The sequence below is a fragment of the Leucopleurus acutus genome, assembly GCF_964270905.1.
Source record: "Leucopleurus acutus genome assembly, chromosome: 1".
NCBI classification, from domain to species: Eukaryota; Metazoa; Chordata; class Mammalia; order Artiodactyla; family Delphinidae; genus Leucopleurus; species Leucopleurus acutus.
Genome location: NC_139142.1, coordinates 13,572,138 through 13,600,094, shown reverse-complemented (window position 1 = coordinate 13,600,094; position 27,957 = coordinate 13,572,138). Strand labels below are relative to the sequence as shown.

The 27,957-nt window shown below is 47.8% G+C and overlaps 1 protein-coding gene across 2 annotated transcripts in view; it reads left to right on the top strand.

The window, feature by feature from the left end:
• The window catches only part of TDP1 (tyrosyl-DNA phosphodiesterase 1), a gene marked incomplete at its 5' end in the record, with an annotated part of 69,133 nt that extends 46,098 nt beyond the window's left edge, over positions 1–23,035 (top strand). Inside the window, 3 exons of one of the 2 annotated variants that reach the window (XM_082841962.1) lie at positions 6,351–6,453; positions 15,887–15,995; positions 22,742–23,035. In XM_082841962.1, the coding sequence (XP_082698088.1) occupies positions 6,351–6,453; positions 15,887–15,995; positions 22,742–22,815 (286 nt within the window). In that variant the 3' untranslated portion in view covers positions 22,816–23,035. The remainder of the gene's footprint in view (positions 1–6,350; positions 6,454–15,886; positions 15,996–22,741) is intronic. The other variant, XM_082841963.1, reaches the window with a different exon arrangement.
• Between the last annotated feature and the right edge of the window lie 4,922 nt (positions 23,036–27,957).

Below are 27,957 nucleotides of genomic sequence, written 5' to 3'. Positions count from 1 at the left end.
AAGACCAAAGATTTGTGTTGTTCCAAGCCAGTAAATTTGTGGCAATTTGTAAGAGCAGTGGGAAACTAATGCGTACTGTATATCAATAAAAAAGACAAGTGACAATTTAAAAGTGGATAATTGGCAGAATTAAGACATAGTTTTGAAGAGAAATTTGACAGAATCCATCAAAATTAAAGATTCTTTCCTTGCATGTACCTAGATACAACTCAACATCCTTTGCAGTGAGAATATCTTCTGTCTTCCTCAAAAATATTTTTTCAGTACATAAAAAGAAACAGAGCCCAAGCACAATACAGGAAAACCTACAGCAAATGCAAAGGGGAAGGTGACTCACAGTGTCAGTGTGTGTGTGTGTGTGTGTGTGTGTGTGTGTGTGTGAGTGAGTGACAGGCACGCAGCTGTGGGGTTTGAGGACAGGGTGACAGCAGCACGAGCTCGAGTTGATCGTTTTCCCTCCTCGTCACCCCAGCTGCTCCATCTCCATCCTCTCTCACGTCCACTGTCAACGTTCTGTTTATTGCATCTGTCTGTGAGAGCATCTGCTCCTCCACCCCCGTCCTCCAGGATGTGTGGCTAAAAGCTAGGTCTGTTAGGCATCTCTGCGCTCTGGGCAGCCACTGCCAACATCAGGTACCAACCGTGAAAGAAGTGCTGTATCAAAGGACACATTTCCCGAAGCAGCAGTCATCCTCAGGGATTCAGACACCTTGCAACAGAATCTTAGAAGTAAACTCCGTCAGCCGCTCCAGTGCTCAGGCTGGGGTTGGAGGTAATGGCTCCTGCTGCTGCTGCTATGACATGTTAAGCTTTCAGATGCCGTTGCAGGGTCGGCCCAGAGATCACCTTCCTTGCTCCCTTCTCCTTTCTTGCGTGGCTGTTTTCCCAACACGTTATCATGGATTTTATCTTCACGGTTGGAGTATGTAGGTGGAGGGACTGAGTTAGTTAGAGGCGAGTGTGGACATCTCTAGTCATTGTAGACTGTTGTCTAGAAAGGGAATTTTGGCCTCATCGGCTGAAATCCCTCATTCTAGAGATGAGAAGCTAAGGCCTGGGAGGAAGAGGAGTGCCTTTGGGTGTCTTTGTGGGCGATACCCTCTTTCCTGATTTGGGGTCCAGGGAGCTGTTCTCAGCATTGGCCTTCCTTTCTTCACCGTGTCCCTTATGTGGCATTCCTGTGCTTTACTGAGCTTTCTTTCAGGAATTCTCTGTTATACATTATTAGTTTGAATTTACTCTTAAAACTTTAAACTGTGGGACAAAATTCCCATAGTGTGGGCTGAGGTCAGATCTCTAGTTACAGCCACGCTCTGCAGGCCATGGCAGAGAACTGACCACAGCCGAGCTCCTGGTCATTAAGGGGCCCATAAACTGCCCAGTTGAATAACTGGCCGTTGGTCAGCTTAGCAGGGGCTCAGGAAAAAAACATCCCACCCTGTGGAGGCTTTGTAATGTGTCAGTTTTACACATTTTGCAGAGTCCCTTTTCTGGGCTGGACCAGGGCTGAACCACATTTTGCAGAGTCCCTTGTCTTGTACGTTTCCGGTTAGTTTTCTTGTGTGTTTCTGGTTAGGATGGGCCCCAAAGGAGATTCTTGTGGGGATTAGAGGGCAGATGCGAAGGGCACTGTCGATAACCCACACACTGTCACCTTGGGCTGGCTCACCTTCTTGGCATGAGGTGGCAGCTGGCCCTGCATTGCTGCGTTTTCTCCTGGTCCTGCTGCAACTTCTCTAACCCTGGACCTCGCCAGGTATGTGCGTTTAGCTCTGGTGAGGGCCCGGCTTCTGCAGGACACCCTACCCTCGATGCCAGAGGCAGCACGAAAAGACATGTTTTGAGCCTGTATATGTGGCTTCATCTCGTTGCCTGTGGTTCTGGCTTACCCTCCACTGTGTATGCATCCTCTGGCTTCTGTCCACCCTGCAGACCTCAAGCTGCGGCTCTAGGGCAAAGACAGCAACTGGCTTTACTGGCTCTCACAGCTACTTTCCTGATGTCAAATTATTGTAAATTACATACATTGTATATTTCACACACACACACACACAAAGTGGTTCTGCTTCTCTGGTTGAAGCGTGACTAATACACACCTCCATCCCCCAGAAGCCACTGTTTTATTCACCATTACTTTTTTAAAGACTTGGGCAGAGTTTCTGATGGACAGTACAACGCGGGACATCCAGAATCACCCTCCGAAGTTCTCCAACTTACAAATGTTCGATACCCCAGAGAATGCAAAATCAGTTCAGACCCCAACGCTCTTAGGTGATGAAGCACATCCAGTACCCAGAATGAAAGCACAGCACTGGGGGGAGAAGCAGCTCAGGCCAGCAGGGGATAGAAGTCATGGAGAACTGAGCTTGAGGGGTGGTAGTGGCCACAGCAAGAAGCCAGGACAGGCAGTAGATGTGGCTCCTGAATGGAGAAGACGAGAAGCTGGAACTCCTTTGGCGTTTCAGGAGTAAACAAGCTTGTCATAAACAGCCCTGTGGTGCCACCGTGCCTCTGCCAGACACTGGCGGACGCCCATCCACACACACAGCTGGCGGGTCAGAGTCTGCAAATATATACCCCATGTGCTGGCTGCCCTGCGCACCAGTGATCCGAAGTGTATTCAGAGTGTAAAGAAGTATCAAAGATGCTATTTCAAGGAATAAAAATTTATCACCTAGACAGCCTACAAGAGACTTTTAGTCTCATTATTCAGGATAGAGTTTAAGGTTCCAGATGCTTAGAATTCTCTTAGAAGCCAAATACAAAGGAGAGTTGCAGGAAACCGTCTAAGGAGATGTTCTCATGATCTTCATTGATCCTTACCTTGGAATAAGCCCTCAGATCTTGGGATGTTGAGGAAAACGTGACTAGTGAGGGAAGAGTGAGAATAAGCCTTCTGGAAAGTGCCTCTCGCCTATAATGTTCTGCCGACAAGTTGAGGGAGTTACCGGGAAGGCGATAATCTAGAAAGCTGGAAAAATTATTCATAGGAAGACGGCTTCCACCTCACGCTCACTGATTGGTTTTGCCATTAAACCTGTGTCTCGGCCCAGGCAGTCACTTTATGTTACTAACAGGCGAGAGAAATAAAAGCAGGCTGTTTTTCTAGAGTCGTAATATCACTTTATTGTCAACTTCCCACTTCCTCTGCATTGTATGTCTTTGTGACACATCACTGATAGTGATGTTCATGATTGTGGCTCTTGGGCATCAAAGAAAGGTCCCCTGTCCTCAGTGTGGTCCATTTAAGAAGGTAGGGAGGTCTGTGAATACCCTTATTTTTTTGTTTTTTTTGAAGTTGTAGCTTAATTGCTTTAAGAGCTTCCTTAGCTCTGATTTCCATACTCCTTGTCTGGTCCCATAGAATGCTGAACAGAGATCGTTCTTTCCACCTCACTGATGCCTGTTTCTCCTTGACTTCAGTCCCCACGACAGCAGCCCCAGCCCTTGGCTCAGGAGAGTGCTTGATGCCCCAGTGAATGAATCTTTAATGAATCTTTCTGTTATCCACAGAGTCAGGCTTTAAGGGTCTAAATAGCTGAGGTTTTACTCTCCATTCTAAAAATGAGATAGAATTTGGGTGAGCCTAATTGAAACAAATGGCCCCAGTGAGTTTACGCTGATTAACGGATGGATGAGAGCTCTCGGCCTGATTTGCTGCAGGAGAGAGTTTCTAAAGATGCCTCGGAGCTGTTTCATCTCTGCTCCTGGGCATCCTGCTCGCACCGTGGTGCCTCCGGTCAGGTCCAAGCCTCTTCCTCCCACTGCATCGTGTGATTTTCAGCCGTATCTACAACTCTTTGTCCACATAAAACATGAATCTAAAGGCACTATTTCTTTCTGGATACAAATACCAATCTAGTGCCCTTGGAGCTGTTTTCTTTTGATTAAAAGTAGAAATTAGCACTCCCTGGCCAAAACCAAAGGCAGAAAAGGGAATGTGAAGCTTAAGATACTACTCTGTAAGATTATATTGACAGAGTTTTTTTTTAATTAAAGTATAGTTTATTTATAATATTAATTTCAGGTATACAATATAGTGATTCAGTATTTTTATAGATTATACTCCATTTATAGTTTTTATAAAATATTGACTCTATTCCCTGTGTTATACAATATATCCTTGTGACCTGTGTATTTTGTACACAGTAGGTGGTACCTCTTAATCCCCCACTTCTGTCTTGCCCCCCACTTCCCTCTCTGCACTGTAACCACTAGTTTGTTCTCTGTATCTGTGAGTCTCTTTCTGTTTTGTTATATTTATAGTTGTTTATCTTTTAGATTCCATGTATAAGTGGTAACATACAGTATTTTTCTGTCTCACTTCATAAGCATAATACCCTCCATGTCCATCCATGTTGTTACAGGTGGCAATTTTTCATGACTGAGTAATATTCTTGTGTGTGTGTGTGTGTGTGTGTGTGTGTGTGTGTGTGCGCGCGCGTGTGTGTTATATATATGAGGGGTCTACAACCCCCGGGCCATGGACTGGTACCAGTCTGTGGCCTGTTAGGAACCCGGCCACACAGCAGGAGGTGAGTGGCGGGCAAGCGAGCGAAGCTTCATCTGTATTTACAGTTGCTGCTCCGCACTGCTCGCGTTACCGCCTGAGCTCTGCCTCCTGTCAGCATTATAGTGAGTTGTGTAATTATTTCATTATATATTACAATGTAATAGTAATAGAAATAAAGCACACAATAAATGTAACGCGCTTGAATCATCCTGAAATCAACCCCCCCACACCCCACCCCTGGTCCATGGAAAAATTGTCTTCCACGAAACTGGTCCCTGGTGCCAAAAAGGTTGGGGACTGCTAATATATACCACATCTTCTTTATCCATTCATCTGTGATGGGCACTTAGGTTGCTTCCATATCTTGACTATTGTAAATAATGCTACTGTGAACATGGGGGTGCATGTATCTTTTCAAATTAGTGTTTTTGTTTTCTTAGAATATATACCCCAGAGTGGGATTGCTGGATCACATGGTAGTTCTATTTCTAGTTATTTGAGGAACCTCCATATTGTTTCCATAGTGGCTGCATCAGTTTACATTCCCACTAACTCTGCACCAGGCTTCCCTTTTCTCCACATCCTCGCCAACATTTGTTTGTGGTCTTTTTAATGATAGTCATTGACAGGTGTGAGGTGATAGCTCATTGTGGTTTTGATTTGCATTTCCTTCACATAGTTTTTTTTCTTAAGTGCTACTTTTATATACAACAAAGCAAGATCTCCTGTCTAGGGCTACAGCAGGGTTGTGAAAAGGAAAAGGAAAGGTTTTGGGGTGGGGGTCTTTCTAAGGAATGATAATTATTTTAATAGCTGCCCTCAGGGGAAAACGCAGGTCAGGGTGAAGCTATCTCTAATTAGCAGTTGGATAAATCTTTTTTTTTTAACATCTTTATGGGAGTATAATTGCTTTACATTGTTGTGTTAGTTGCTGCTGTATAACAAGGTGAATCAGCTATAAGTATACATATATCCCCATATCCCCTCCCTCTTGTGTCTCCCTCCCCCCCTCCCTATCCCACCCCTCTAGATGGTCACAAAGTACCAAGCTAATCTCCCTGTGCTATACAGCTGCTTCCCACTAGCTATCTGTTTTACATTTGGTAGTGTATATATGTCCATGCCACTATCTCACTTCATCTCAACTTTTCCTTCCCCCTCCCCGTGTCCTCAAGTCCATTCCCTATGTCTGCATCTTTATTCCTGTCCTGCCCTTAAGTTCTTCAGAACCATATATATATATATTTTTTAGCTTCCATATATATGTATTAGCATACAGTATTTGTTTTTCTCTTTCTGACTTACTTCACTCTGTATGACAGTCTCTAGGTCCACCCACCTCACTACAAATAACTCAGTTTCGTTCCTTTTTACGGCTGAGTAATATTCCATTGTATATATGTGCCACATCTTCTTTATCCATTCACCTGTTGATGGACACTTAGGTTGCTTCCATGTCCTGGCTATTGTAAATAGTGCTGCAATGAACATTGTGGTACATGACTCTTTTTGAATTATGGCTTTCTCAGGGTATATGCCCAGTAGTGGGATTGCTGGGTCATATGGTAGTTCTATTTTTAGTTTTTTAAGGAACCTCCGTACTGTTCTCCATAGTGGCTGTATCAATTTACATTCCCACCAATCAGTTGGATAAATCTTGAGAATTATAGCACAGCAGGATTTACATTCCATTTCCCAAAATGCAGGACTCTGCTAGAAGCTGAATGGACATGATTGCGGCTCTCGGGCGTTGACTGTCACTCTCGCAGCTGTGGGAGTTTGACCCGCGCTAAAACGCCTCACTGAGTCAATCCTCTCCCTGTACTTGTCCCCGCAGCGCCAATCTGTCCAAGGCCGCCTGGGGAGCGTTAGAGAAGAATGGTGCCCAGTTGATGATCCGCTCCTATGAGCTCGGCGTCCTTTTCCTCCCATCAGCATTTGTAAGTGCACACTTGATAGATGATTGGTCATGAGTGAAGCGAATGGGGTTTGTGTTCTCTTCTTGAGTCTCGATGACCTGCCCGAGGTCAGGAGGTCGCAAGCCTGTGCACTGACCCGGAGCCTGTGCTCCTAGCCGCAGGCTCGAGCCGATGAATTTATTCACCGATCACTGTTCTGGGTGTGGGGGGATCGCTCCTCTCGAGGTGTGTTCCAGATTAGTGATCAAAGGCATTGCTTTGGGTAAAGTTAATAACAACCTTTAAATGAAGATTGTGAACCAGCATGTGAAAATTTACTGTAAGGTAGTAAGTGACAAGTCACCAAAGGGATGAGTCAGCCAAGTGCGTGGCTTGTACTAGGTGACTGGAGACCGCCTTCAGAAGCTGGTCGGCCTGGGGGCAACGAAGGATGCTGAGGATTCTCGGTCGGCGGAGAGGAGCGGGAAGGGCAGCCTCGTGGGAGGAATGGCCTGAGCACAAGCCGGGAGGGAGGCAGGGAAGCTCACAGCATCTGCTAGAGACAGAGTCCCGGGGGTCGCAGAGGACGTGTTACCAGGCTCACTGGGAAGCCCCCCAGAAGGGCACCGGAACAGCCAGCTTGCATCCTGGCTTTGGAACAGCGCTCAGTTTCTGCAGCTGAACACCGAACAGAGTAGCTAGTTTTTGTGTAGGGACTGGGTTTTACAAGCCGTATGTTTCTCTCAACATTAGAATTCCTCTTGGCCCAGAGAGCTGTTCCCTCTTTAAGAGGCACACAGGGTCCCCAGTACCCCCTCTCACCCCCAACCCCACTCTGGGCACACACTCATTGGTGGATGCAGTTGGAACTGCCCACACCATGTGATGTGTAATGCTTTTTTTTTTCTTTTTTTTGCCACTTGCTCTAGTTGAGCTAAACACACACATGATGCAGCCCCATGGCAAACCACTTGGACTGGACCAGAAGACTTAGCCAGGGGAGTGCTGTGTGCTTGTCCCGAGACTTATATCCAGGCCCTGTGATGTGTGGGTATCGTCTCAAGGCGAGCTGAGATTGCCCTCCTGCCCAGCCTGACAGGCCTCCCCACTGTTCCTTTTCTCACGCATGCTCTGGGGAAGAGCTCCCCTCTCCCTTTCTCCTCCCCTCACCACTCTTTATCCATCCTTTTCTCTGTCTCAGAGGGTTTCACTACTGAACTGTCCCACAGGCCTGTCCTGACAGCAGATTCTAGCACTTTTTGTTTCTTTCCCATAGAGTCAAACAGCAGATCCTGATGCTGCTTTCAGCTAAAGATCACCACCTCCGCAGCCCCGTCGGTAGATGGTTTCCATAGACAAGGAGGTGACTTCCCTAAGTTTCCACCGTTGAGTGGATCTAGCTCTCAAGCCTCCGTCTCTAACTGATCCTCCTGTGATCTCTCAGCTGTATCACAGGGAGGTAGGAGATTCTCAGCACCAGGGTAATAATACACAGTCATGTGGTGTGATTACAGTGGCTGTAGCTTCGAACTCAGGCTAGAATTAGTTCCCAATAATCACCTAGGTAAAGGAATAAATTCCGCGTCGCTCTTGCTTGGCTTTTCATGTCAGCATTTGCAAAATTCTAGTCATTTCTAACTGTTCTGACCTTATCCCTCATCATAAAAATGGTGCTAGGAAAGTATACTGCACTTCCAGGACCACTCAACCCTTCTAAGCTACTAATTTTTACCTCTAATATTGTTTCTGTCTGTACATTAGAGAAAGAATGGGCATAATCATTTAGAATCCCCAAACTGACTCTAGACTAGACTGTTATTTCTATACTTTTGGAATAAGAGCGAGTCCCACTAGAGTGCATTCTAGGTAAAGTAGAGATTTAGTTATTTATAAAGACCATCAGGCAAGAATATTAAAAAATGGACTCCCCCCGCCCCCACCCCGTCCTGTGCCGGCAGATTCAAGAGCGAGGCCCCCAGCAGGGGGACCCGTGTAGTTGACACACTGAGACAGTGGCTTCTCCAGCAGGTGGTTCCAGCATTAACGAGGACCCACACACTGCCGCTGTCTTGCTATCAGACTTTTTCATCGTGTCCTTTAGCAAATCATAAGTGACTTGAGCAAAGCGCTGAGATGAGACGTGTGGACAGTACACAGGTATTTGACCTCGCCTCCTAAGGAGCTAAGGGTCGAGTTGAGCAAGAAGGTCATAGAAGTGAAGCAGACGCCTTGTTTGAGAGACGTCCCAGGTGTGAGCTTGGGTGCTCAGACATGTGAGGAGGGCACCTGGCCTGAGCATGCAGAACCCAGAGGGCTCAAAGTGGGTGTCCGAGTTCTTTTAGGTGCATTTTATAGACACGAACTTGAGCTGACATAGGCCCATAGAAGGGGGAGAGTCATGGAATCAAAGGAAGGGAGGAACAGACGTGGGGGGACGGGCCGGCCAGCTCTAGGGCCCGGGCAGCAGGCGGGCTCTCTGGGCTGCCGCCCCTGCTGTGACTCCACCACATGGCTTCTCGGCCCTGTGACCAGGGGTTCTGCATTTACAGTCACTGCGCAAGCTTGGGTCTGCCCCGCACGCCTCTCTCCTTCCCAACCCCGTCCCCCAGTCGGGGCCTGTTTCCAGAAAAGGGGGTTTGTTGTGAGCTAGGAAGCCACTCAAGAGGTAGGAACTTACTGCCAGAGGGTTTCACCTGTAAGTGGGTTGATGTGTGTTTTATCTGCAGAAAGCAGTTAAAGGGGATCTTGCAACATAGGAGACTTTGTCCTTAAGCCACTCTAACTCATCTGCTTCATTTACTGTTACGTGGAGCTTCTGGGAAAGTAGTAGACCTTTGTTTGCCCTCACAGAATTAACATTTATGGTTTTCACTTTGACGGCAACCTAAAGGTCTATGACAGGAGGTAATTAGTCATCTTGCTGAGGCTATAGGAGCACAGAATGAGACTTAGCTTGTGAAGGAGTGGCTGTCCGTCCTCAGAGTGCACGCCAGGCTCGTCACCAGACATCTGGCTGCCTGAGATGACCTCTTGTGCAGTCAGCTCCATAAGCACCTCCTGCGTCCTCTTTGGCTCCTCCTGGGAACACAGGGAGGAAGAGATGGACTCTTTGTTCTCAGGAAGCTTGTGGATAAGTAAAGGAAGCAGACCCAAGTTATCACAGTAGGTGATGAGAGCTGTGGGGTGTCCAGAATATAAGGACTGAGAAGAGGGAGTGAACAGTCTGCCTGGGGGGCTTGGGGAAGGCTTCATTTAGATGACGTTTGACCTGGGTCTTGAAAAATGAATGTGTGTTCAACCCACCATCAGGGGAGATGAGGCTCCCAGCCAGAGGGAACAGTGCACGTTATATTTGAGAAATGGCAACCAGCTCCACGTGCCTGGAATGGGCCAGGGGGTGGCCTGGGCTATGCGGTTGGAGTCCTGTTCTGAAGGAAGGTGGCAAGCAGGACGTGCTGGAGTGGACTTTGTCCCATGCGAATAGTGGAAAGCCATCAGTTTTGGGGTTTTTTTTATGTTGGGGGTAGGAGTTTATTAATTTATTTATTTTTGCTGTGTTGGGTCTTCATTTCTGTGCAAGGGCTTTCTCTAGTTGTGGCAAGCGGGGGCCGCTCTTCATCGCGGTGCGCGGGCCTCTCACCGTCGCGGCCTCTGTTGCGGAGCACAGGCTCCAGACGCGCAGGCTCAGTAGTTGTGGCTCACGGGCCTAGTTGCTCCGTGGCATGTGGGATCTTCCCAGACCAGGGCTCGAACCCGTGTCTCCTGCATTAGCAGGCAGATTCTCAACCACTGCGCCACCAGGGAAGCCCAAGCCATCAGTTTTTAAGCAGGGTTAGTGGTCTCATCAGGCCAATTTTCAGAGAATTTGAATCTGTAAAACTTATCTCCCCTTAGGATTATAGTGTAATTTATATTATGCGAGGTACTTGAGGGGAAGGGCCTTGCAGATGCCGTCAAAATCGTATCTTAATCACCTACACCACACTGTTATAAAATTCTGATTCTGAATGAATCGCTCTTTGCCTTCACCCGCCGTCCCACCTCAGGGTGTAGGAAGTCATCCCACATTCCTCGTTCTCCCCCCACATGTTTAATCACCTAGGCTTGTCATCCCCAACTCCTAATGCTCCCTTAATCTGTCACTTCTGGCCATCCCTGCTGCCACCGCTGCCAGACCTGCCTCCCGGCCCACTTCCTAGGCCACCTCCAAGTTGCTCAGCCCCCTGCTGCCAGAACGTCTCCAGACCATGAATCTGGTCATGTCTCCCACCTGCTTCAGATCCTATGACTCCTAAGCATGGCCTGCTTTTCCCTTTGCGGCCTGACTCCTGACTACTCGGGTCTGACCTCTTCCCTCTCGATCCTGGCCTTTCGTGTTCCAGCCACACAGAGCGACTGCCTCTCATTCTGGACCAGGCCCCTTAGCCTTCTCTGGAGAAACAGAACCAATAGGATATATAGATCCACATAGAAAGAGACTTACTGTGAGGAATGGGCCCACACGATTTTGGAGTGCAAGGAGTCCCAAGCTCTGCTGTCTGTGAGCTGGAGACCAGGAGGGCTGGTGGTGTGGGCCAGCCCGAGTCTGAAGGCCTGAGGACTAGGACCCCATGCTTTCCATCCCAGTCTGAGTTTAGGAGAAGACAGATGTCCCAGCCAAGCAGCCCTTCCTCGGCCTTTTTGTTCCACTCAGTCCCCCTACTGGCTGGATGGTGCATCGTTGGCAGGGATCATCATTACTCAGCCCACTGATTCAAATATTAACCCCATGCAGAAACACCCTTAGAGATGCCCAGAGTGATGTTTACTGGTTACCTGGGTATCCCATGGCCCAGTCACGTTGACATGTAGAATGAGCCACCATACCAACCTTCTCAGCAGCCTTAATCCATAGCAGGAACGACCCCCTGAGGCCCCTAACCCCACCGGCCTCTCACATCTGCTCCAGGGGTCCCTCCTTTGTGCCCCACAGCCCTCAAGAACCGGGGCTTTTCCTGTGTCCCCTGTGTTGTCATTGATGACTCATGTGTCTCCTTGACTGGGCTGGGAGCTGCTCTCACAGAGGGCCGGCACACGGGAGGCTGTTAGTGAAGTCTGTTGGTGTTGCTCCCTTGAGCTTCCCGGAGTACCCTCTCCCCTTTCTGTGAGGAGAACACGTGTGCAAAACAGTGGCTGCAGAGGCAACGTGGATTTCGTCCGAGGGGCGTCGGGTGCAGTAGGTGCTTAAGTGTGCTCACGAATCTCGTCGTGAGCAACTTGCAGCGTGGGATAGCTCACCTGTAGCTGTTCTGTGCAAACTAAAACGTACACACAGGCTCACGTTCACTCTCACTCACAGAAGTCTGTTGCCTTAACTACGAATGCCAATCCCTATATATTCATTTAATGTCTTAAAAATTTCGGTATTGGCCATAATCTTAAAAGAGTTACTGACAGTAAGGCAGTTTGTTGTGAAATGAAGCCCAGTGTGATTCCTTTCTTTTCTCCCTACAGTACTATCAAGATAACGTCTTTTCATACCTTTAGTTACACATTTGCCAAAGAGTTACTTAGCACCCAGTTTTGTAGTCGTTCTTCTGACTGGACAGCATCCAAAATCCAGTTTCTTGAGATCAGCCCACCTTTGTGGCCCTTAGGCAGAACTGCATGTCCGAAACGCCCACGTTTCTGAGTTAGCAGCAGCCAGAATTGCCACTTCTGTCCTTCACCAGTGGGCCATCCTGATCTCTGTGCTCCTGAACGCTGACTTGAGGCCAGCGTTGCAAACGGTCAGGTTTTGTGCCCAGAACGGCACAGTCTCAAACGCTGCAGAGGTGGTCGGCCAGAAGAAACCCGGCAGCTCCCCTTTCCTGCAGCCGTCATACAGGCCTGTCACTCAGGAACCAATGGCCATGTGAAGGGACACGCTGTGTGGCCTACAAACTGCAGTGGATGGAGAACCAGCACTTCCCATTCATAATTAAGATGCCATTTGAAACTTCTGGGATTGACCTGGAAGCTGATAAGTCCCTGGTAACCGAGTATTGATTTTTTCCCATATTTTTCTGCTGCTTTTAAATGAATGAATCAATAAACACATCATTACGAAATTAACCTGACTTGCCAGAGCATGGAGTCAGTAGCTTTCCCTGTGATTAGGAACGCTTGCGAGGGCTTTGGGGCTTAATGGCAAGGTACTTTGACTGTGTACCCAGCACTTGGCTGTTGTTGCTCCATAGTAGGTGCTTAATAAATGTTTAATTGAAGACTTGATTCTTTTAATGTCTAACATCAATTTATCAGTTTTATTATGCTTTTTGAGTTGTCCCTTTAAGTGTATTTAACTTTTAGATTAGACTAATGCATTTAGGTTCAGAAAAATCTCAATATAGGGAAGATCATCTAATGATTTCAAAGACCAGCAGCTGTATTCCAAACCCTCAGGCATCTGTATTTCAGGGAGATAGAAATTTTCTCTCTTTGAACTCGGTGCATTTTGGTGTTTACTGAGTACGTACTTTGTCAGGCGCCGACTAGGCTGCCCAGCACTTTGTGTCTAGAACGCCTCCTACCTCTGGGAATAATGCACAGACCATCTCAGAATCATGGATCGATGTCCTGATCTCCTTCCTCCAGAGGAAGGTACCCTGAGCATCCCTGCCCTTGTCCCAGGGCTGAGAGCCAGCTCAGGCCCTGCTCAGCCCCAGGTTCATTTGCTCCCCAGATGGCGGGCTCTCTTTCCTACAATCGGAGTCAAAAATGCTGCCACTAAATCCCCAAGAACTTTCAGTCTTCAAGTCTTTACTTTCTCTTTTCTCCATTCTGGTTAAACTATTTTATTGTCCCTCTGTTGCCAAAGATGGCTCTGGCTGGAAGAAGTAATACAAGTGACAAGAGCTGCCACATTAACCCCCCCTCGTGCTCCCTGCACCACCTCTGACAGCCTGCCTTGGGCCCAGCACATGGGTTCAGGGCTCTCAGCGTTTCCCAGGCTCTCAGCCTTTCCCAGGGCTCACAGCTGGGCAACACTGTTTCAGGTGGTGTTTCTTTGTAACTTCTCATGTTCTCTGACTCAGCGAATACAGCCACCTCCTGGCATTCCACTGCTACCACTCGCCCATCCCCATCCGATCCCATCTGCCCAGGCACGAATTCTTTTTTTTTTTTTTTTTTCTTTGGCCACTCCATGCAGCATACAACATCTTAGTTCCCCAAGCAGAGATCGAAGCCATGCCCCCTGCAGTGGAAGCGTGGAGTCTTCCTTCAAAACCCTCTGCAGCCTGTCTCTGCGTTTCTTCTCCGGTGTCCCAGGCTCTCCTCCGGTGTCCCAGGCTCTCCTCCTGGGCATTGCTTCACTTGCTGTCCCCTGAAATGCCAGCTCTTTGCTTCACAGGCTGTCCCCTGAAATGCCAGCTCTTTGCTTTTCCAGCTCTGCCTTTGGTCATGCCGGTCTCCCTCTGATGCTCTTCCCTACCAGCTCTCTGTCTATCAAAATTACATCAATTTTTCAAGGCCCAGCAAAAATATTTTCTACAGACCCTTTTCTTAACCTGCCACTGGCAAGAGGTCATTTCTTCCCTTTCTGCCTAGAGTTTGTGCCCGGCGTCTGTCACGTGTTGCCTTTCACGGAGTTACTAACCACCATCTTGGTTGGTGCTGTCACCCCTACCTTCCTGTAGGTCTTCACTGGCACAAAGCACTTTTGTGCATCTTGTTGCATTTGCTTCTATGCAGACGCCTATAAAGTAAGCAGGGAAGGTACTTTAATCCCATTTTTGCAGCTCAAAATTGCTTGACCAGCTATGCACCAAGACTTGTGCTAGGTGTTGAAGTAAGAAATGTTAATACGGTAACATCCAGAAAGTTATTATTCCAATTTTACAAATGAGGAAATTGAGGCCTAGTGAATAAGTGACCAAGTGTCCCACTGACCATCTTTTTTAGTTCCTAGCACACGCAAGCTCTTTGCCACCTCTGGGCCATTGCAGATGCTGTTCCCTCCTCCTGGAACTTTTTTTTTTAATTTGGCTACACCAGGTCTTCATTGCAGCATGCAGGATCTTCGTTGCAGCATGTGGACTTCTTAGTTGCAGCATGCAAACTCTTAGTTGCAGCATGCGGGATCTAGTTCCCAGACCAGGTATCAAACCCGGGCCCTCTGCATTGGGAGTGTGGAGTCTTACCCACTGGACCACCAGGGAAGTCCCTGGAACGTTATTATTTCCACTCTCAACTGACCAAACACTATTAACTTTTCAGAGTTTAATTAAAATGTCACTTTTTTAGGGAGGCTTCCGCTGAGCACCCCCTCGCCCCCATATCTAAAACAGGCCTACTATTCTCTCTTCTAGGACTCCTCTGTTTTTCTCTAGCGCTTATAAAAAATTGTAGTTATTTATTTTACTTCTATAAATGCATTTGTTTAATGTCTCACTACTAGACTGTACGTGCCACGAGAACAGGGATTGTGATAATTGTTCGGACTCCTGTGCACTCAGTGCCCAGCACCCATGCCTGACACAAAAGAGGGACTCAAGAAATAATGTGTGGGATGAATGAATGCAAATGTGAGCCATTCACACAGCCCGTAAATACCAGCACAGAGACTCAACTCAGGTTGCCCAAAGCCCAGGTCCACACAGCCCTGACACTTACCTCATCTTCCGAAGAACTGTAGTTGTAGCTCTTTATGTGGGTTCGTAGACGTTAGCACTGTTTGATATGTGGGTATTTAGGATGAGAAGGGTGGATCTGTGCGTGGATGGGTGGCCAGAGGAATGAGGCAAAAACAGAATGCCAGGATCATCCGGGAAGGGGGCCAGGAGACGATCGATGCGTGGAGGCCTGGGGAGGGCAAAGCCGACGTAGTAGGCACCCCCACTACCGGGCAGGCCCTGTGTGAGGAGGCAGTGCAGTGTGTACATCGGCCTGGGTGTGGCACCTATAGTTGCACCCTGATTCAGATCCAGAGTTAATAGTAGCCTATTCTCGAGTTCCTGGGATAAACCTTCCATTTTGACGGGTCTTGAAGAGTTCTCACTTTTATATTCCTATCCCATCGTATTGGACACTTTCATGATACATGAAAGCAACTTTCATTCTTCACCAGAGTGAGCAGTCCATTTCTATAGATGGCAATATCGAAAGTATTCAGAGGTATTTTTACACAGTGTCTTCTACACACTCCTTGCTGCTGTACATAGAGGTTAGTAGAAAGGGCTGTAACATCCAAAATTGTTTTTCTCTTATGTCTTTGTATCCTTTATTAGACTTTTGCAAACTTTGTTATAATTTATTTTCTGACATTTGGACCTCTTATTTTTTAGGAAAGAATATTTGGGGGAGTGTTGTAAATATATTTGACCCACTGAATATCAAAAATAGCACTGAAATAACAAAAATAGCTCTGAATTTTGTTGTATCATAAAAATATAATGGCTTCTTGCTATCTTTTTCCAGAAAATGAGATGCAATTATAGATTCTCTGTGTCTGCAGGGCCTGGACAGTTTCAGAGTGAAACAGAAATTCTTCTCAGGGAGCCAGGAGCCAACAGCCTCCTTTCCTGTGCCGTATGACCTGCCTCCAGAACTGTATGGAAGTAAAGGTGAGACTCTGGTGAAATAAAGCCTTGGGTGTGTGTACCAGAGCAGAAACAGACAGAGCCCAGGGAAAGCCATTGGGTTGGGCTCTCCCTGGGAGCCTGGCTCGTGGGTGGCCCTGGAAGCGCAGGTTTTTGCAGAGTCTCCCTTGCTGCCCTGTGTGTGCCCACCGGAGCCGCAGTTCTCAAACTGGTTGGTCTCAGAACCCCTCTACATTTTATTACTGAGGACCACAAAGGGCTTTTGTTTACGTGGGCTTTTATAGCTATTGATATGTATCATATCAGCAATTAAAACCAATAAATTTTAAAATATTTATTAACTATTTAAAGATACTAATAAACCCATTTGTATATTTAAAGATATATAAAATGACTATTCCCCAAAACAAGTTAGTTTGGAAGATGGCACTGTTTCCTTTTTTTGCAGACCCCTTTATTATCTGGGTTAACAGCCGGATTCTCACGGCTGCTCTGTTGTGTTATCACACAGGTCGTGTAGCATCTGTACACTCCCGTGAAAGTGACAAATAATGGCTTAATGCTATGTTGACAGTAATTTTGACTTTACAGGTATTTTCCCCTCCCCAACCCCCTTAAAAAGTCAGTCCCCAGGGCACACACTCTTGAGAACTGCTGCGCTAGGTGAGGACTTCAAGGGCAGCGACCAGGTATTTTTCACAAGAGAAAGCCAGTGGGGTATTGGTCCAGGTCGCCGGCGCTTTTGGGAGGAAGGCTGGCTGGGATGCGGACACCACCTCATCCCAGCTCTGACCCAGCCCCGCCGGCCGCAGGGCTGCTCTGCTCAGCCCCAGAAAATCTGTCTTTGGGGTGAGTTCACACTTCACCAAGCTCACCCTGGAGGAGATGCGTAATTGGGACAAGCTTATTAATTTAAAATGGCAGGTTCTTATATCACTGTGGCTGGCGTATTTCCCCCTGGACGGTAGAGGCCTACACAGGTAGCCAGATTGTAATCTGTGGTTTTTGAGAGAAGGCTGAAGGTGAACAGGGGGATTCCCTAACGGAGTCAGCCTTGCCCCAGTGGGTCCCTTCCTTCCCTGAGCGATGCTGGTTGGGTTCTAGCTACACCCCGCCCCCCGCCCTCACTCGCCCTTTTGGCTTTCGTGGTGAACCAAACCTGCCCTTCTGATGGACCCATTTCTCAGATTGTATTGGCACACCTGGCAGAGTGCATCCTGCCTCGCCCAGGTGACTTCATCTCTCTCTGATCAGTCGTGTGGATGCTGTTTCGGAAGGTATTCTTGTTCCCTTCCTTCCAAGCCGTGTGCAGTTTTCTGAGTCCTCTAAATGTGTTGTAAGTTCACACACATTCACTTTTCACTAGCAAGAGGTTTTACCAGAATTTCAAGAAATCCGTGACCACTCCTCCCCACCCTCCAACCCACAGATGCTTTAGATCCAGGCCGTGTTTGTGTGCCAGCCTGACAACTTATGAAGTGACCTTGGGCAGTGGCTTGTATTCTCTAGGCCTTAGTGTCTCTGTTTGCAAAATGAGAACATGAGAGTGCATAGCTCACTGTTGAAGAGTGACCGAGATATGGTCTAGAAAGCGGCTAACCCAGTGTCCAGCTCAGAGTTAGCAGCTGATTTCTGTTAGCCATTGTTTCTGTTATTTAAAATGTCCAGTTCAGTTATAACAGTGGATTGATGGCCATCCCTCCCCCTCCTCCTGATGAGCTGACATTCAGAAGAGCCTGAGGCTTGTGCAGGACAGTCCCTAACCCAGGACATGACCCAGTGAGTGACCTTCCCCCCTTCTGGCTTTGCGCTGCACCGGTGTCTTTTCTCCCTTTCTCTGCTCTTCATGTCCCTCACCCCTACCCCCAACCTGAGTGCTCCTGAATAAGCAGGTTGGAGGTGGGAAGGACTAAGTGTGACAGCCTTATTTAGGCTTAGCCTCCTGCAGTCTGGCCTCAGGCCTTGTACCTCCCACCCGCAGCCAGGAACCTTGGCTGGAATTTCACACCCTCCCTTTAATCCTAATCTCCAAAGGACTGTAAAAGCAAGAATGGAAGAGGTCGAGGAACCTTAAAAATATCCTGAGGTTCCCTCAGTTCCACTAGAAAAAGCATTCCCAAGAACTTAAAAGTTTACAACTAGGTAGTGTCTTAGACCATGTAATGAAAATGGTAATCCTTTTATTTGACCAGCAAGCAGAAGTTTTCCATTGTTTAAGTGAGTTTTCTATTTTTTACGCATTTCCTTTGAAAGACATATGCGAGAGAGACTGGAACATTTTACTTTTTTTTATCAGTACTATTTTACGTTCCACACTGCTTTACTGTCATGTAGAATAATGCCAGGGATTCAGATATCACCATTTCCTGTAAAGCCAACATTCGGGGGAGTCATGTGCACCTTAAAAAAGGCATCTTGGGCTTCCCTGGTGGTGCAGTGGTTAAGAATCCGCCTGCCAATGAAGGGGACACAGGTTCAATCCCTGGTCCGGGAAGATCCCACATGCCGCGGAGCAACTAAGCCCGTGCGCCACAACTACTGAGCCTGTGCTCTAGAGCCCGCAAGCCATAACTACTGAAGCCCGCATGCCTAGAGCCCGTGCTCTGCAACAAGAGAAGCAACTGCAGTGAGAAGGCCGCGCTCCGCAACAAAGAGTAGCCCCCACTCACTACAACTAGAGAAAGCCCGGGCATAGCAACGAAGACCCAACACAGCCAAAAATAAATAAATGTTAAAAAAAAAAAAAAAAAGGGCATCTTACCAGTGCTTGGAAAAGTTGAGTGGTTAAGAACATTTCAAAAGCACTGTATTTGGGACTTTCCTGTTGGTGCAGTGGTTAAGAATCCGCCTGCCAGTGCAGAGGACACGGGTTCGAGCCCTGGTCCGGGAAGATCCCACATGCTGCGGAGCAGCTAAGCCCGTGTGCCACAACTACTGAGCCTGCGCTCCAGAGCCTGTGAGCCACAACTCCTGAAGCCAGGGCGCCTAGAGCCCGTGCTCTGCAACAAGAGAAGCCGCCAAAATGAGAAGCCCGTGCACCGCAAGGAAGAGTAGCCCCCGCTCAGCGCAACTAGAGAAAGCCCGCACACAGCAACGAAGACCCAACGCAGCCGAAAATAAATAAATTAAAAAAAAAAAAAAGCACTGCATTTGAATAAGTGATTTTCAAGCCACTTCAACATATATAAGATCTTTTTCAGTATTTTTTAAGTCAGGAGACTATAAGAAAAGCTTAGCAGAGAAATATACTAATGTGAACAAATCACAGTTGGATACAAGAGACCACCAGACATCCTGACACCAAGAAATTGATCAAATTGAACAAAAACAAAGACTCAGCTACAGGGGTACCTGCTTCGTGCTTGCTGCTGATCCTCTCTCCCCACAGGCGTATCATTGAGAACCTGCTGTGCACAGATACCAGCGAGGTGGTTGGAATAGATCAGTGAACAAGACAGACACAAATCCTTGCCCTCCTTGAGTTTATATTACTCCTCCCATGAAAAGTTACACGTACTCAAACCCATTTTACAACAGGAACTGTGTTTTTAAAAGAAAACTTTTACAAAGCAAAATCACTAACATTGTAAATCACACACTGTAGCATGCAGTCCCTGACCACAGGGACACACAGAGGGAACCATGCCCCCCAGGTTGTCCTTCATCCTCCCCCACCGTGGCCCTAACACAGGCCTCACCCGGACTCTCACCCGGACTGTGCTGCTCTTTATTTCCCTGGTTCTGCACTCCTCCCCCTGGATGCCATCTTCCACGCTGCTGCCAGGCTCCTCTGATCGTTCCCTCTCCTGTTTTAAATCCTTTCATCGTATTCCAGAAAAAAAAAAAAAAAAAAGGCGCTTTTCATCCCCTTTAGCCTCAGATCCCAAACAGATTCTGTGAAAATCACCTTTAGAACTTGACAAAGGTACACATTGCCAGGCCCCAGCCCAGACCTACTGAAACGAGCTCTCCAGGGGTGGGTCCCAGAAAAACGTGCCAGCAATTCCCACATCAGCCCAGTCAGGGAGCTGCTGCACAGACACAGTGGGGTTCAGCGTCCCAGCAGCAGGGCGTGCCTGCTTGTCTGCTGCCCCCTGGACCGTAAACTTGAGAGGCCTTCATGTTTGGCTAGCGGAGTACCAGGCATCTAACCAGCACTACCAAGTATTTCACATACACATGTGACTGTATCATGTGAGGCAAGTTGTTCTCTCACGGGACAGTTTAGGAGGATTGCCTAAAACAGGCCTTCATCTGAGCCAGTGAGTGGTAATGGCTGATTTCCAGTAGTAATGGGTAAAAAGACACAACAGAATCATAACCCCCCTCTTTTCGCCTTCCTCTTGGCCCTTTTTGTGGCCTTCCCCCACGGTAGTGGAAGGCCTTGAAGCTGGCATGGAGAGGCTCTGCCCGGGAGGTGCAGACATTTGCTCATTTATAAAGCAGAGCCTTGGGGATTTGCCAGGAGCGTGGTTTCCAGGTCCTCGCTTGGTCATCGTTGGCTAAATTTGAGGGAAAGGAATAGTCATCCCTTGGTATCTGCCAGGGATTGGTCAAGGTCCCACCTTGGATCCCAGAATCCACAGATACTCAAGCCCCATAGTGAGCCATCCGTATCCGCAGTTCCACATCCCCAGATTCAACCAACCACTGATCGTGTAGTGTGTATTTACTGAAAAAAATCACACATAAGTGGACCCTCACTGTTCAAACCCAGGTTGTTCAAGGGTCCACTGTAAATGCAGTGGTGGTCTTTAAGTTACAACCTCACTGGCAAATGTCTGTATCACAGATCTGCACTGGTGAAGAATCTCTCTAATGGCTATTCATATAGCAAGGATTGGGGGGTCTTCTGCCTGGGGGATGAAGCAGAGTAGACATTGCCCAACAGAGCAGTTTGCAGGGAAAGAGGTAAATAAGGGGAAGTCCAGCCACAGAAGATGGTGTTTCCAATGGAAGAGAGTGGGTGCTTTCTTAAGGGCAGTGAGTAGCCACGGAGTCAAGTTGCCAGCCCTGCTAGTCCCTTACCTCTTAAGAAACTTAATTACCAGAAAGTGTGGTTTCATGCTTTCAAACCATCTCAAGGCCAAAGGGGAGAGAACAGGGTTCTGATAACTTGTTGCCATCTTTGGCATTCTTTTCCTGCACTTCCTGCTGGGAGCTGCCATTTGCATACTTGCCCTGTGATTATTCAAAACAAACAGCGAGGCTGGGTGGAAGGAGCAGCAGATACCATTGTTTGCCCGGTTGGCCTCCAAGGTACCATCTGCCTCTGTTCAAGAAAAGGAGAAAGCCTCCCCCAGGGCTGCGGGCGGTGCCGGCGAGCAGCTGCTGCAGTGGGATGGTCCATCTCAGCTGACCTGCCAAGTGGCCAGCTTACTATAAGCATGCAGCCCTTCCATCTCTCTGTATTTCTCAGAACAATAGTATGGGGGGTTATTTTTAATCCTTGCAGTGTATTTATACCCTACCCATATATTTTTTTAATTAAATAATTTATTTTTGGCTGCATTGGGTCTCCGTTGCTGCCCGTGGGCTTTCTCTAGTTGTTGAGAGCAGTGGCTACTCTTCGTTGTGGTGCTTGGGCATCTCATTGCGGTGGCTTCTCAGAGCAGGGGCTCTAGGTGCTCGGGCTTCAGTAGTTGTGGTGCACAGGCTCAGTAGTTGTGGCTCACAGGCTCTAGAGCGCAGGCTCAGTGGTTGCGGTGCACGGGCTTTGTTGCTCCGCAGCATGTGGGATCTTCCCGGACCAGGGCTTGAACCCGTGTCCCCTGCATTGACAGGTGGATTGTTAACCACTGCGCCACCAGGGAAGTCCCTACCCCCTACCCATATTATGATGGTTGTTTTTGAAATGGTTTGACTCTGGCAGTAACCATGTGTGGTAAAAGAGATTTGTTCCAATTTTTTCAATTTGTGAAACATCAGTTAAAAGGAAGAAAAGTTCACACATATTGAGCACCTACAACATGCCAGGAACTTTCACAGATGTTCTCTCATTCATGCTTCACAATAATCCTGGGAGGTTGCTAATGTCATTACTTCCCATTTCAGAAATAGGGAACCTGAGGCCAAAATCCACATGCCTTCCTCAGGCTGCAGAGAAGGATGAAGGCAGGATTTGAGCCTAGGTCACCTTTCCGTTGTACCATTCCAAGGCTTGTTGCTTTTCTCAACGTGGGTCTACGGTCATTATACAGAGACCTTTCTGCCTTATCAATCACTAGCCTTAAGTTACAGAACAAAACCATTTCAGGGATGTGACGCTGGGCCTCTTGGTTCTGTGCAACCGTGACCAGCTGCTGAGAGCAGAAAAATGGCCTTTGACTGTACCCATTGTCACTGTTGGTTTCTCCAGGTTCTTAAAAGAAGAAAATGAGCTGCCCTCATTTGTTACATTCTCTCTGTGTGAGACACTGCGTCTTGTGCACTACACGGGTTTATTTCATTTAATCCTCCTGACAGCTCCACGACTTAGATACACATAAGGAAACTGAGGCTCAGAGAGGTGAAGTGACTTGTCAACGTAAGTGGCAAGCCAGCACTCACCCCGGGCTTCAGCCTGCTCCCATGTTCACTCACCCGTGTCTTAACATGAACCTTTACCACAAGCTCTTACCTGTAAGGGCTCTCGTCGGGGCTTGATTCAGAAAAGGCTCTTCATGCTTTGTAGACTCCGGCCCATGAGTAGTTTTATCCTGTCAGGTGGGTGAATTTTCTGTAATCCTATTTAAATCAGTATTATACTTATGTAATTTTTTTTCCCCCAGATCGACCTTGGATTTGGAACATTCCTTATGTCAAAGCACCAGATACACACGGGAACATGTGGGTTCCCTCCTGAGAGCAGTAAAGTACTGTGAAGTTGACGTGTAAGGCATTGAACCCCAAACACTGGATGTTCTTGTTTGCACTGGGTGTTCACTTTTCTTAATGTTTTACCTGCCCCCCTACAAAACTCTTTGCAAAAGTCGAGATTTCAAACACAGATGTTGGTTATCCTTTTAATGACCATTGTTAACATTTTCACTTTAAAAAATTATATATTTTCTTAATTCCCTTTTCTATGCTTTGGAATGAAAGCTATTAAACTTCACCACGTTAAAAGAATATATAGGTGTAAAATGATCTTCCTAATGATGAGGACTTTTCACGGCGGTGTCGGCGCTTGTGAATTGAAGGTTGACTTGTGTCAGTTGTGCTCTGTCAGGAGAGGTGCTCTGGATTCAGCTGGAACTGCTCAGAGCAGGAACGTGACCTCTCACCCAGCCCTCTCTCAGCTTTCTTAGTGTGTCTCGGGGTTGCTGGAGGGAGTCTGGGGTGTGTCGGCTGGTGCGGCTACCCCGACACCATGGGCCGTGTTGACCGTCGTCACCCTGCAGCTTTAGACGACGTTTCATCCCCCCTGCCCCCGGCCGTGCTGGCTGCCTTCCCGCTCAAGGACCACCTGCCCTCCCCTCACCCATTCCCCACAGTGCACGGTGTCTCCTCCATCCCCAGAAATGTCCACAAAAGACAGCTCGCAGGATCATAAAAAAGCACACAAGTATTTCACTCAGAAGAGCCCCTGAACGGTGAACTGATTGGGTGCCTTTAATTCACAAGTGAGGGAACTGAGGCCCAGAAAGGTTCAGGACGTCCCCCAGGCCCCAGCTGCCTGGGTCGGAGCGACGAGCATCTTCCTGCTTTGTGTCTGTGCCCTTCACACGCAGGATCGCGCTCTCCTCAGATGACTTAGAGCCTTCTCGTTCTTTCTTCTGCGTGAGGCTCATTTCCAGGTTGTCATCAGCTCCTTCATCGTAGAATTTAGAATAGAGTTCAATGTTAATTTTGTTTTGTTTGGGTTTTTTTGGTTTTGTTTTTTTGTGGTACGCGGGCCTCTCACTGTTGTGGCCTCTCCCGTTGCGGAGCACAGGCTCCGGACGCGCAGGCTCAGCGGCCATGGCTCACGGGCTCAGCCGCTCCGCGGCACGTGGGATCTTCCCAGACCGGGGCACGAACCCATGTCCCCTGCATCGGCAGGCGGACTCTCAACCACTGCGCCACCAGGGAAGCCCCGATGTTAATTTTGAAAGATTTTTTTAAGATACTAGTTTTCCAGACTGTTCCTCAGAGGCCGAGGATGTTCACATCAGAAAGCTGCTGGGGTGGGTTAGGGACGGGGGCTCCTCCTTTCTCCTTCCCTGATCAGAGGAGCCTTCCTTCACCACTTTTGTATATTGGGTTCTCTAAAGGATACTATCTGGGTGTTTTTTTGTTTTGCATTCTGCTTAAAAACATAAAGTTGAAAAGCCACTGAATTCGTTTAACCAGTTTCTTCCACTGGTAAGAAAAGTTAGGCTTAATCCTTTTCGCACCCTGCCTTCTACTTCAGGGGCATTCAAACCCTGTATCAGATGAGCCCAGGTGCCTTGGAAGGCAACAGGGAAGGTGCCCTGGACTGGTAGTAGCGGTGGGGCCGGCCCAAAGCAGGAGCCCAGGAGTCTGAGCTGGGTGTCCAGGGGACTGCCATCAAAGACCTGTGATTCCCACCAGCACAGTGGTCCGTCCTGGGTGGGCATGGGGGGAGTGCCAGCCTCCAGGCAGCAGGGGAGCATCACAACCGCCGCAAGTAGTCGGCCAGCTCCGGGCAGGACCCAGGAAGCCTGGGCTGCTCGGGGCCCGGGCCCAGCCAGTCAAAGGATAGCAGACTCGGGTATGTGGCTCATCTGATCCACATGACTGCAAAGTGGGTCGGAGCCCAGAGCTGGAGTCAGGCTGCTGGGCTTTGAATCCCAGTTCTGCCACCACTTCTCTGTGCCTTGGTCCCCTCACCTGTAAGATAGGGGTGGGGTAATAATCATTCCCGTTGCAGAGGCTCATTGAGACTGTCCAGTGAGTTAGGACATGAAAGTACCTGCACAGAGTGGGGACTGTACAGGGGACACTCTTGAGTCATTAGGCTTATCCTCATTTTCCTGATAAGGAAACCTGGACTCAGACAGGTGAAGTGCTTGTCCAAGGTCACACTTCTAGAAGGTGCTCTCACCAGTGTTTGAACCCAGGTCCGGCAGCATCCAGAGCCTGTTCTGTCCTTCCAGGGGGCCCAGGCTCCCGGGCAGTGTGGTGGACAGTAGCCGAGGAGATGGACCATTTCCCCCCAATCCACTGTGGACAGATACTTTTATAGGATACAGGATCAGGTGCTTGGATGTCACAGCACTGTCAGATTGCTAAGAAAGTTTCTAAATGCTCACTTTTACTTTCTGTACTCATCACAGGCTGGCCTGGTCCACAGCCACACTTGGAGCGGCACCCTAGACCCAGCAGGGACCCAGAGTGCCCTTCTGGAAGCTGAGACAATCTCTGTAGGATGGGCTGGTTAGGTATATCAAGGTACAGTTAGGGGAGGTCCAAGGTCAAGGGGCATGTACCCAGTGGGTGTGCAGGCCCAACCTCGGAGAGCTGCCTCCTGTGGCCCTTGCCCTGGTCAGCATGGGCTCAGCGAGGCAGGGCTAGGCCAGGCCAGCATAGTACCAGGTCAGTACCACGAGCTCTCTGGGCACAGTTGATAGCACATGTGGAAAATAAAGTAATGCCTCAAGAGTAATCAACATGGGATTGATTAAATCCCATGAGGTTCAGCAAAACAAGAGGTTCAACCCCATCTGGTCCTTTTATTAATGTGACTGGCTAAATTACCCAAAGTGCTGCAAAAAAGCATCATCAACGCCTGTTAATTTTTTTTTTAATATTTGTTTAGTTATTTGGCTGCGCTGGGTCTTAGTTGCGGCACGGGGGATCTTCATTGCAGCATGAGGGATCTAGTTCCCTGATCAGGGATCAAATCCAGGCCCCCTGCATTGGGAGCCTGGAGTCTTAGCCACTGGACCACCAGGGAAGTCCAAACACTTGTTAATGTTTGAGGAAACCACTTCTGTTATTCTCAGGTTGGGGTTCAACAATTATTTCTCCCCAACTCAGGAAACGCTCGCCTCCCCTCTGTCTGCCGTAGCTGCATGCCACTTTTTATCCTTTTTCCCCACCTGCTTCTGTCCTTTCAGGTCTCATGGAATCACTTATCCAGTGACTTTATACCTGCTGAGGGCAAACTTCCGTATAAAAGAATCCACCCTCTTCTTTGCAAGCTGCCCGATACAGGAGACTCATCTGCTGAGTAAGGAGTTTCTCTGCATGTGGACGAAAGGAACCGCTGCCTCTTTTTCTTAAAAAGTTTTATCTTGTTCTTTTGAAATCTTACCTAGCATCCTTTTACAGAGATGGACATGTAGCCAAAAATCTAAATGAGATTTTCATATTGGACAATGAATTTCAACAGTATTCTAAATGCTTAAGCATTTAAGAGACCCTCCCCAAACTTTTGGAGGCAGGAAATTGTCATCCCTGACACTTGGTGACTTAAAGGAAGTCACTTGGCATTTAGGCAGGAGGATTCCATGTCCCCTCACTTCTCTGGTACTCTCTGGTGAAGAGAGGAATGATCTGCCACCAGCTTCTTTCTTGGGGGAGGGAGGGAGATGGGATTTTTAAATTATGTTTTATCCTCATACTCCTGGGAAAGGAGGCCTAGTTTTAACCATAGTTGATAAAAATCAGCCTTAGAAGTTCACTGATTTGGAGACTGTATTTTCTACATAATGTAATAGCTGATGTTCCCTGACTTCTTCCTGTGTTTCAACTCCTGTACTTAAGTGCTTGTTTAATCCTCACATCAGCCTTCTGTCTTTTTTTTTTATCTTTATTGGAATATAATTGTTTTACAATGTTGTGTTAGTTTCTGCTGTGCAACAAAGTGAATCAGCTATATGTATACATATATCCCTGTATCCCCTCCCTATCACACCCCTCTAGGTCATCACAAAGCATCGAGTTGATCTCCCTGTGCTATGCGGCTGCTTCCCACTAGCCATCCATTTTACATTTGGTAGTGTATATATGTCAAAGCTACTCTCTCACTTCGTCCCAGCTTCCCCTTCCCCCTGCCCTGTGTCCTCAAGTCCGTTCTCTACATCTGAGTCTTTATTCCTGCCCTGCCACTAGGTTCATCAGTACCTTTTTTTTAGATTCCATACACATCCGTTAGCATACGGTACTTTTCTCTTTCTGACTTACTTCACTCTGTATGACAGACTCTAGGTCCATCCACCTCACTACAAATCACTCAATTTCATTCCTTTTTATGGCTGAGTAATATTCCATTGTATATATGTGCCACACCTTCTTTATCCATTCATCTGCTGATGGACATTTAGGTTGCTTCCATGTCCTGGCTATTGTAAATAGTGCTGCAATGAACATTGTGGTACAAGACTCTTTTTTTTTTTTTAATTTTTTTTTTAATTTATTTATTTTATTAGTTATTTATTTATTTAGGCTGTGTTGGGTCTTGCTGTGCACGGGCTTTCTCTAGTTGCGGTGAGCAGGGGCTACTCTTTGTTGCAGTGCACGGTCTTCTCATTGCAATGGCTTCTCTTGTTGCGGAGCACGGGCTCTAGGCACATGGGCTTCGGTAGCTGTGGCACACGGGCTCTAGAGCACAGGCTCAGTAGTTGTGGCGTATGGGCTTAGCTGCTCCGCAGCATGTGGGATCTTCCCAGACCAGGGCTTGAACCCATGTCCCCTGCATTGGCAGGCAGATTCTTAACCACTGCGCCACCAGGGAAGCCCCAAGACTCTTTTTGAATTATGGTTTTCTCAGGGTATATGCCCAGTAGTGGGATTGCTGGGTCATATGGTAGCTTTATTTTTAGTTTTTTAAGGAACCTCCATACTCTTCTCCGTAGTGGCTGTATCAAGTTACATTCCCACCAGCAGTGCAGGAGGGTTCCCTTTTCTCCACTTCCTCTCCAGCCTTCTCTTAAATAACATCCATAAGATCCCACAGGGAGCAGCAGCACCAAGCCTCACTTTCCTGTTGTGGAAGTTTTCTTGTGTGGAAGTTATATAGTTGTCCTTAATAGAAATTATTAATACCACATGACTTCAA